Source organism: Cajanus cajan, chromosome 3 (genome assembly GCF_000230855.2).
Source record: "Cajanus cajan strain Asha chromosome 3, NIPB_CcT2T_4, whole genome shotgun sequence".
NCBI lineage: Eukaryota > Viridiplantae > Streptophyta > Magnoliopsida > Fabales > Fabaceae > Cajanus > Cajanus cajan.
This window is the reverse complement of record NC_138519.1, coordinates 75,118,217-75,129,217: the sequence shown is the minus strand read 5'-3', so window position 1 is coordinate 75,129,217 and position 11,001 is coordinate 75,118,217. Positions and strand designations below refer to the sequence as shown.

The window sequence follows — 11,001 nt, the reverse complement described above, 5'->3', positions numbered from 1 at the left end:
AAAAAGATAAATTTACGAGAACACATTTTCATTGTAAAAATATATTCATTCTCTCTGTAAGAAATATTGTACTTAATAAACTTAACTTAATGTTATTACTTTGAGCTTAGAGAGACTTAACTATAAAAGAATACTTAATTACTTTGAGCTTGCTTGACTGTAAACAAATAATTGATTGCTTGAAGTTGAAGAGACTTTGTTTTAAAAGAATACTTTGATAGTTATTTAAAGACACAAATTAAAGAATATTTAAATTGAGTCAAAACTCATAAGTGACTAGTAAAAAAATACTTATAATTGTTAGAATAGTGGATTAAGCCTAACTCAACCCTACAAAACCGGCTTGTAAGGTGAGGGTTGCTTTCCACTTATATATTATTCAATTGCCTAATCTCTAGTTGATGTGGGACTTGGGTTTTTGCCAATACACCCCCTCACGTCCAGCACTATTGGGCTTGGTACGTGGATAAATGGTGGGTGACCCTTTTTAATGATCTAGGGTTGGCGGGACTTGGGTTTTTCCCAATACACCCCCTCATGCCTATGAGGCATGCATCAATGGTGGGTGGCCCATTTTTAAAGTGGATCTAAATGGCTCTGATACCATGTTAGAATAGTGGATTAAGTCTAACTCAACCCTACAAAACCGGCTTGTAAGGTGAGGGTTGCTTTCCACTTATATATTATTCAATTGCCTAATCTCTAGTCGATGTGGGACTTGGGTTTTTCTCAATACACCCCCTCACGTCCAGAACTATTGGGCTTGGTACGTGGATAAATGGTGGGTGACCCTTTTTAATGATCTAGGATTAGCGGGACTTGGATTTTTCCCAATAATAATTTTATAAAAGACAGTGAAACTTGATCGAATTGATCAAGAAATAGACATAATCTCAATGATTGAGATAAATCAATATAAAAATACTACATGTTCTTTTTACTTATCTCTTCATTTACTCTCTTACAATTTTGTTACTATACTGTTTTAAAAAAATGTTGAATTTTTTTATAAACATTATTGAACCTCTATTCTATCAATAGTTCCTCATTCGAAATCCTATACAAACCACCACTCTACCTTTTCGCGCTTTACAAACAGATCTAGAGATTTTACGTCGATTCTTTTAGATCTAATTTTAAAAGTTTGGGACTTATTACGATGCCTTCAATAATTTACGTCCTTTTAACAACTAACATATATAAAATAGTCATTTCTAATAAATGTAAATAACATGTTATGCAATAGTGGTTCAGTGCTCTTTTCCAAATATATTGTACTTGCATTTCCTAAAGTTTCATCAAACCCTGACCAATATATCTCCCTTGTATACCGACCATCTTTAATTATTTGAAAAAAAAACACTCTTTACACATTACACCTACACCTTTTGTTATTCAAAATATACATAATATCTTAAATTTCTACAAGGTGTTGCTCTAAATCTTACCAAAGCAAAGGGTCATGTGAAATATCAAGAAAACTTACAGAGCATAAGTGCAAATTACTCTTTAAAATAGGTAAGATTTATTACACATAATTGTACTCATCATCATACAATTAATCATCGAGCAGGTACTATAGAATTGGAGGTAGTAACATTAGATGTAGAGGAACCAGTTGAGATAGGGATATCTCTATGGGGCCTTAAATTTGACTCAATAAAGAGAGGCATTGAAGGTCTCATATGATCAAGTAAGTCATTGCTACTAAGTAGGAGTACTACTTCAGACATAGCTGGCCGCATTGCAGCCGATGCTTGTGTGCACAACAATGCAATGCCTATGACTTTCTTAACTTCTTCTGCATCATAGGTATTAGGGTCTAAGCTTTTGTCCACCAGCTCCAACTGCATGCCTTTCTCATATAACTTCCATGCCTATTAATCATAGTCAAAACCAAGGGTCATATAGAAAGATCGTTATAAGAAAAAAAAAAAAAACAATTTTTGGTATATTTTTATGGGAAATTTCTTACCCGTCTTAGTAAGTATTCATCATCATCACAATCATTCACATCAGTACACTTTTGACCACTAATAATTTCCAGAACTACAATTCCATAGCTATATGTATCGGCCTTTCCTGATAATTGACCATGGAGTACATATTCGGGTGCTGTGTATCCCCTGACATGTGCACAAAATTTATGCCATATATATAATATTAAGAAATTATGAAACTGTTATGCATAGCATATGAAAGCATTTTTACCCTTTAAAATTTTCAAACTAATTTTTATTTACTTACAATGTTCCTGCAACTCTTGTGCTAAGATGAGATTGATCCTCAGGTAAGAGTCTCACCAATCCAAAATCGGAAATTTTGGGTTGAAGTTCTTCATCCAAAAGAATATTTCCACTCTTAATATCCCTATGTATGATAGAAACATAAAATTCTTCATGCAGATAAGTCAATCCCCTTGCTGTGCCCAAAATTATATCATAGCGTTGTTTCCAGTTGAGGGAGCATTCTCTTTTACCTGTTGATCTCATGTTTATATGCTCAAAGCTTTTAGAATAAAAAAGAAGTTAAAGAATCGAAAACTAACTTAAAATGCTTTTATTCAAAGTTGATATGTCAGTTACCAAATAAGAATTTGTCAAGGCTGTTGTTTGCCATGTATTCGTAAACAAGGATTCTTTCTTGGCCTTTACTGCAACAACCAAGAAGCCGAACCAGATTTCTATGATGAACATTACTTATAAGTGTTACCTCACTTTCAAACTCATCATCTATCTTGTTAGATTTTCTTGAAATTAATTTTTTGACCGCAACAATTTTTCCATTTTTCATGGTCCCCTGTTCATTCAATAGCATCATAATTAAAAAAAATTCGTTATATGTGTAGCTTATAATTAATATTTCCTTCTTACATTATGGAGATCAATTCGTTTACATTAAAAAAAGAAAAATAAAATCTCTCACAGAATACACAATTGATATGTAATGAATAACTTACAACTCAGTTTTACCTTGTAAACCGCGCCAAAACCTCCTTCTCCTAGTTTATTTTTTTCGCTAAAATTTTTTGTTGCAGCTTTCAAGTCGCTATACTTATACTTGGTTGCATTTTTCAATTCAGTTGCTCCCAATATGTTACCTGCTAAGTAAAATATGAGTTTGAGTTTTATTTGAACATACATTTAGTCATGGATTCATAACAAGGAATTTTTAAAGAAAAAAAGACATGATAATTATTGTGTAATAGTTGGATGAAAAACATCACATAAAAACTTTTCAATTAGTCTTACTTCTGGGAACTCTCTTGGGACTTTGGGATCTTCTATGCCTGGGAAATAATGAAATAAGGATCACAACAAGGAGTGCACCTCCAACACCACCACCAATAACGATCCACTTCTTGTTTAAATGTCCTCCTCCTTCAAGGCAGAAAATTACTTGCCCTCAATTCCAAATGATATGTCCGATCAAGATCGAAATAGTGTAAAAGGAATCCTAGCAATCACTTTCTAAAGCAATTTTCTAAATATACATTCTAGTATTGGTTAAAATTTATGAAATCATGAATGAGATTTATTGAACAAAATAAGGCGCTAATCCCTCAGCTCTAAAATCTTTGAAATTTTATTTTATTCCTTCAATTATTTTCTTAAACTATTTTGATCATTCTAATTTGAAAAGGTACTACTTTTAGTCTTTATAATGGTTTAAATAATACTTAAAAATGGTTATAAAGGGTTATTTAAACTATTTTATTGGACTAAACATAGTACTTTTTATAAATTAGATATATTAAAATAGAGCAAAACTTTTTTGAACGACTAAAACTGAATTTATGGATTTTTATTAGATGAGTCAAAAACATACTTTATCGTAAAAAAATTTATATAAAGAGACTCTAGCTAAATGCAACCGTGGCTTTTCTATACCTTGTTTCAAGAATGGATTGATATCAATGGTTTGATTATCGGCAAAGAAGGGTGTCTCTGAATATCTCATAAAGCAACCAGGATCGAATGCCCTACCATTTGTATTGGGAAGACAACCTTGTATGGTGCTTTGTTCAATTGATAAGCAATCCTTACAAGTGTCTTGTGTGAGAGTTTCAGCACATTGTGCAATGGCATAGATTGCACCACCAGACACCTGTGTCTTGGTAGCTGCATAGAAGCCACTAATTTTTGGTGTTGCAATTTGTAGATCCATCAGCACTTGTTGTCCAACTGCACTGAAATCACTGCTTTCATCCACAGTCTGATTTCCACAGAGTATGCTGCTGCGAGACATGATCTGGTTGAAGAATTCATTGCTCTCGTACCTCATTTGAAAGCACAATATCAAACATAAAAGTCAATTATGACTAAATTTCATGAACTGCCAACCCATGTGTTCTTGTGAGGAAAACATATCTAAAAATTTAATTCACACGGTCAAAGCCACACTATATTTAACAATACTCAAATAAATAAAGAGTTAATACAGAGAGAAATAAATGTGTGAAAGTGATACAGATGATAAAAAGAAAAAAAAAACTAATAAAAGAGAAGATAGATGCAAATAAAATATTTAAAATGATATTCATACATTATTTTTTCTTCTTCTGTTTTTTAACTTGTCACAAGTCACAACACATTTTATTAGATTGTATATTTAAATTGATTTATTTCAATCTTATAAAATTAATTTATAAGATGAGAGTTATTTTTTATTTATATATATTAATTTGATTATATTTTTAGATATGATATCTCTAAAACATTTCTGATACCAAGGAAAGAATATATCTAACATAAAGTTTATACTAACTTGTTAGGATAGACTGATTTCATGTAATATGAAATTTGTAAGATAAGATATATGTAAGTGATTTAATAACAACTTATTATAAAGGGATTGATAGAACTAACAATATAGTTAGAATAAAATAATTGTAGAAAAATTAAGAGAGACGAGGTAATACTAATGTTGTGGGTGAACGTAGCAACTCATTGTGTTTTTTATTAAATAAGAGATGGCCTTTAAATAGCCATTTTACAACATACTGAACTAACAAGAAGATAATAAAATATCTTATCAAATCAAAACTTATCAAAAAAATATCTTATCTAATCTGAAACAAAATAACTCAAAAGATAAATCAAATAATTCCAGATAACTTAAATCGGATATCTCGGATATCTCGGAATCTCTAGAAATTTAAGATTTTCCAACAAAACTCCCCCATAATCTTAAATTTCTCCTTCTTCTTTCATTCCGAGTAACTTTCTTAACTTCTGAAATGTTGTTGTCGGCAATGGTTTTGTAAAGATATCGGCTACCTGCTCTTTACTTCCTACGTGTTCGAGCTCCACGCTTCCTTCTTTCACCTTTTCCCTGATGAAATGAAATCGGACGTCGATGTGCTTGCTTCTTTCGTGATTGATTGGATTCTTGGCTAGCTCGATTGCCGACCTGTTGTCTACTCGGATCAACACTTTCTCAGCTTTCATAATTTTCAGTTTGCTTAGCAAGTTTCTAAGCCAAACTGCATGTTGGACACTCCAAGATGCTGCTACATACTCGGCTTCACACGTTGATAGAGCTACGATTGGTTGTTTCTTTGATAGCCAAGTGAAAGCCGAGTTTCCCATGAAGAATCCCAGCTGTGCTTTTCCGATCATCCACATCTCCACACCAATCACTGTCCGAGTACCCAATAAGTCGGTAGTCGTCCGACTTAGTGAAACACAGTCCAAGTGACATCGTCCCCTTCACATACCTTAGTATCCTCTTTAATGCTTTCCAATGAGAATACCTCGGATCCTCCATAAAGCGGCTTGCAATTCCCACACTTAGCATCAGGTCGGGTCTTGTACTTGTCAGATACCTTAGACTTCCGATTAGGCTTCGGTACCTGCTTGCATCAACTCTTTCAGCCTCTCCATTTTTAAATAACTTCGTTCCAGGTTCCATGGGAGTAGAAACTGGATTGCAATTCAGCATCTTTTCCTTGCTCAAAATCTCCTCGGCATACCTCTTTTGGGACACAAAAATACCTGTTGCTCTTTGGTCCACCTCTAAACCCAGAAAGTACTTCATGATGCCCAACTCGGTCATCTCAAACTCCCTCTTCATCACTTCTTTAAACTCCTCAACTAGCTCAGCTTTGCTTCCCATGAATATCAAGTCATCCATGTATAGAGCAACGAACAATATATCTCCTTTGCACTTCTTTAAATAGAGAGCATGTTCATACGGACATTGTTCATAACCATTTCTCTTGAAGTAGGTGTCTATTCTCCCGTTCCATGCTCGAGGAGCTTGCTTCAAACCGTACAAAGCCTTTTTGAGCTTCAGCACTTTCTTCTCTTCACCTCTCCTCATGTACCCTAGAGGTTGCTCCACGTAGACTTCTTCCTCCAACACCCCATTCAAGAATGCTGACTTCACGTTCATTTGTTGTATCTTCCATCCATGCTGAGCTGCTAAGGACAGTAGTAATCGAATCGTTTCCATCCTTGTCACGGGTGCAAAAACTTCATCATAATCAATGCCTTTCTGCTGTTTATAACCCCTCGCCACAAGACGAGCTTTGTAGCGCTCCACTTCGCCATTTGCATTTGTCTTCCTTTTGTATACCCACTTCAAACCAATTGGCCGAGCTCCTGTGGGTAAATCTGTCAGCTTCCACGTCTCACTCTTCTCAATTGATCCGATCTCCTCATCCATTGCTTTCTTCCATCTCTCATCAAGTACCGCCTCTTCAAACTTTATATCTTCTGTTCCTGTCAATAGACACACTACATGTAACTCGTCAGTGGAGTTGTAGATGTCTTGCTCCTTTGCTTTGTACTCGGACGAGCTCGGAAAACTTGTTCTTGAATGCTTTCCGAGTACACACGCTTCACAAAACTTCTTGTCAAACTCATCACCACGCAGTCCGTGCACCAACTCCTTCCTTGATAGCTCGACCAAACCTCCAAAGTTTAAATGCCCAAGACGAGAATGCCTCATTATTGCTTCATCCTTCACGTCCAGCTTTAAACACTTATTTTGAATGATGTTCAGCTTCAGTTTATACATCCGATTCTTTTTCATCTCCACTCGGGCTATTAAACGATCATGCTTGTCCTTCAAATAAAGCACTCGATCCTTCATCAGAACCGAGTTGCCTTTCTCCATCATCTGCCCCATGCTTAAGATGTTGCTCTTAAGTTTGGGAATGTAGTAGACATTTCTTATTTCTCCAACTCGTCCATCCTTCTGTATAAACTTGATGGTTCCATGCCCTTTTACCGCAACCTTGGAATCATCTCCAAATGACACGAATCCAGTCTTCACCTTGATGAGTTCGTTGAAGAAACTCTCTTCTCCACACATATGATTGCTCGCCCCAGTGTCCAAATACCAGACCGAGTTGTTTAAGCAACTCGAATCAAGCTCGGCTTCTGACTTCTCATCTGAGCTTGGAAGCTCAACTACTGATCTCTCCACGCAACTCAAGTTTAGCTCATCCTCGGAGGCACAACTCGGACGTAGCTTGGTCTCCGAGCTCTGCGTCATCATCAAAATTCCTGCTTCCTCGTCCTCTTCTTCTGTGAGAAGATTCTTCTCTTTCTCTTCACTTCGGCTTTTAGCTCGGCAATACTTTGCTATGTGACCGTATTTGCCACAGTTGTAGCAATTTGTCGATCTGCATTCTTTTGCGTAGTGGCCGAGTTTTCCACACTTATAACATTCCACCTCGGACCTCGGCTGACTTCCTTGGCTACGATCACCTCGTCCTTGTCCACCTCCATGATCACCTCGTCCTCTACCTCGTCCTTGATCACCTCGTCCTTTGCCTCGTCCTTGATCACCTGATCTTCGGCCCTGGGTGTTCCGAGTTTCATTCAAATCAAGTTGCGCCTGTAATGCTTGATCAAGAGTACCCTTCATCTTCCTCCTCCTTTGTTCGTGGGCTTCTAGTGACCCAGCGAGCTCTTTCACTGAGAGAACTGACAAGTCCTTTGACTCCTCAATTACGCATGCAATACTCTCGAAATCATCTGTTAATGATCTCAAGATTTTCTCCACAATTCTACTTGCTGGCATTGGCTCCCCATTCCTTCCGAGTTGGTTAGCCAACTTCTCCACCCGAGTTATGTACTCGGATACTTGTTCCTTATCCTCCATCTTCAAACACTCAAACTCTCCTCGGAGAGTTTGAAGTCGGATCTGTCTGACACGGTGGTTACCTCTGTGCGCAACCTCCAAGATCTTCCATGCTTCCTTTGAAGATGCAGCGTTTGCAATCTTCTCGAAGCCTGACTCATCCACAACATTGTACAAAAAATACAAAGCCGATTTGTCCTTCACTCGTGTCTTTTCCAATGCGGCAATCTGAGCCACAGATTGGTCTTCGTCCTCCTCGGGTTCTTGAAACCCCTTCTCCACTATATCCCATAGACTTTGGGAACCCAACAGGGTCTTCATCTGTAAACACCAATTATCATAATTGGTTTTCTTTGACAGTTGTGGTACGGTCATTCCATTAACAACCTTCGCTATTACTCTCTCTTTCTTCTTTCCTCCCCTTCACAGGCGCACACTATTTTCCTCTCACACTCGGCACTCAGAGCATAAAGCTCTGATACCAATTTGTAGAAAAATTAAGAGAGACGAGGTAATACTAATGTTGTGGGTGAACGTAGCAACTCACTGTGTTTTTTATTGAATAAGAGATGACCTTTAAATAGTCATTTTACAACGTACTAAACTAACAAGAAGATAATAAAATATCTTATCAAATCAAAACTTATCAAAAAACTATCTTATCTAATCTGAAACAAAATAACTCAAAAGATAAATCAAATAATTCCAGATAACTTAAATCGGATATCTCGGATATCTCGGAATCTCTAGAAATTTAAGATTTTCCAACAATAATACCATTTAGAATGTGTTTAAGTTAAACTCAAACTTATAAAATCTCAATAAACATTGTCCTACACTTAGTTATATATACTATTTTGATGTTATCACATGTGGACATGAGAGCTTTTAACACACATCAACATCATAAACATGAAATTTGAAAAACTTTTAACATTTGTGAGTAGTGTAATCAGGACCCGTTAACAAAATACCACATGAAGATATCCAACACAGTAAACTTCACGCACGCTCAAGATGTTCTTTAATCCACATTCTATCTTTCTTACCTCTAAATCTAATAAAAAGGTGCACAGCAGCCAAAAATCATTTTAGAATTATTAGGCATAACGAATAGATGATAGAAGAAATAATAGATGGAGATGTACCTGAGGAAGCAGCCATCGTAGATGACACGGGCACCGTTGGATCCGGCGGAGCAGTTGCGGATTTGGGCGGTGGCGGCGGCCAAGCAGGTGGCGCAGTCAGTGATGGAGAGGTAGTTCCTGCATTGAAACATAGCATAGACAGGATCTGTCCCGCTGGTTGCTTGAGCCGTGGCAAAGTACTTGCTTTGGTTCCTCACATGTGCTCTCAGATCTGCCAAACTCGCGTTTAGGTTTTGGTTGAAGTTCGACAAGTTGGGTACCGTGAAACCGCTGCAATCCCATTTCAGTAGAAAGATTTGAGGGTCTCCTACTACACCCTCAAAGCTCCACCAACACCATGACCACAACACCACCAAGGCCAAGGCTACAAGGTTATGTTGCACCTGCATGTTCTTGTGATTCTCAAACTAGATCGGTTTAACCCTACTTAAAGAAAAAACTCTATAGCAAGTTGTTGTTAACATGCATGTTAGCTTATATATTAATGTACTATAAGAGAGAGTTTAATATTTTACTGAGTACTGCCAAAAAAAATGTGTGGTTTTAAACTTTTTCAATTTTGAGAAAAGGATTTAATTATGATGACATCGAAGTGCTTCATCGTGCAACTATGAGGCGTAGTCAACGCGGATAATAAGCTGCTAAGCAACCTTTGTATTTGAATAATTAAGATGCATGCACAGCACTGACAGACAGCAAAATGATATTTAATGCATTTCAACTCCATGCATGATTGGATATATCTAAGATTAGAAATTGGTTAATAAAGTATCTTATGCGCCTTATGTGGCTGTTGGCTATAATTACTACTTTTATCATACACTAATCTCTTGCACAACTTGTGCTTAACCTTGGCATGATCTTGGGATTATCAATAAAGTTCTTTTTACTTATAATAAAAAAATAAAATATTTTACGCCAAATTATATGATCACTTTCTTTCAAGTAATAAAATAAAAATATACATTTTAATCAATTAGATTGTTTCTACATCATTAAAAAGAAAAACGTTTTAAAAATGAGTTTCTTAAAAATTAATAATTCTAAAACTTAATGACTTATTTTACATTAAATTAACAATGAAACCCCATGATGCAACTATTGTGATAACAGCTGAAGGACATTATTAGTTCAATTCCTAATTAACAAAGGATAAAGAGAATATGGCAAGCGATCATTCATCAAACAGCAACACTTACGCCTCGTGTGTTTTAACCTTAACCCGTTTAGGAAAATGCTAAATCAAGACTTTTTAAAATTTTATTTAATAAAATAAAGTAGGTCAGGCTTATCCTATGAAAAGTCTTTCAGACCTTATTATGGGCTCTGTTTTGTCATATTAACTACTTTTAATTATAAGAGTTTAGTGAAAAGAGGCACAACACATATTGAAAATGATTATATTATATATTTAGTATATATGGTTTGTGTGGGTATTTAGTCTCAAAGTCAATTTGATCACTCTTTTGTATACTTATGTTTGGAGTATATATATAGCTGGCATGGCCAAGTGGTGTGTATATATGAGAATACTCCCTTCCAGAAAATGCAGGGATAAATTATTTTTGTTGTTTGTATCTTAAATTCCGTTTTCTTTGATCCCATTCTTCAGAAAGCTCCTTTTTTCTACTGAGAAAAACTTGTACACTTGTCACAAAAGCAGATTTGTAAAACACTCCAAGAAAGTTTGGCCACTTGTACTTAGTTTAAACAAGATTACCTCAAATAAAGAAAATACCTGTATAGACAAAAAAAAAAT

General features: G+C 35.9%; 1 protein-coding gene across 1 annotated transcript; it reads right to left on the bottom strand.

Annotated features, from left to right (window-relative positions):
* Positions 1–1,270: 1,270 nt before the first annotated feature.
* LOC109791486 (cysteine-rich receptor-like protein kinase 2) lies at positions 1,271–9,994 on the bottom strand. Its single transcript, XM_029270599.2, has 8 exons — positions 9,243–9,994; positions 3,891–4,279; positions 3,252–3,380; positions 2,973–3,100; positions 2,586–2,799; positions 2,248–2,479; positions 1,976–2,126; positions 1,271–1,877 (listed from the first exon to the last, which is right to left on the bottom strand). Exons 1-8 carry the CDS (start codon positions 9,629–9,631, stop codon positions 1,563–1,565), a joined length of 1,947 nt encoding a protein of 648 aa, XP_029126432.1. The 5' UTR covers positions 9,632–9,994; the 3' UTR covers positions 1,271–1,562.
* Between the last annotated feature and the right edge of the window lie 1,007 nt (positions 9,995–11,001).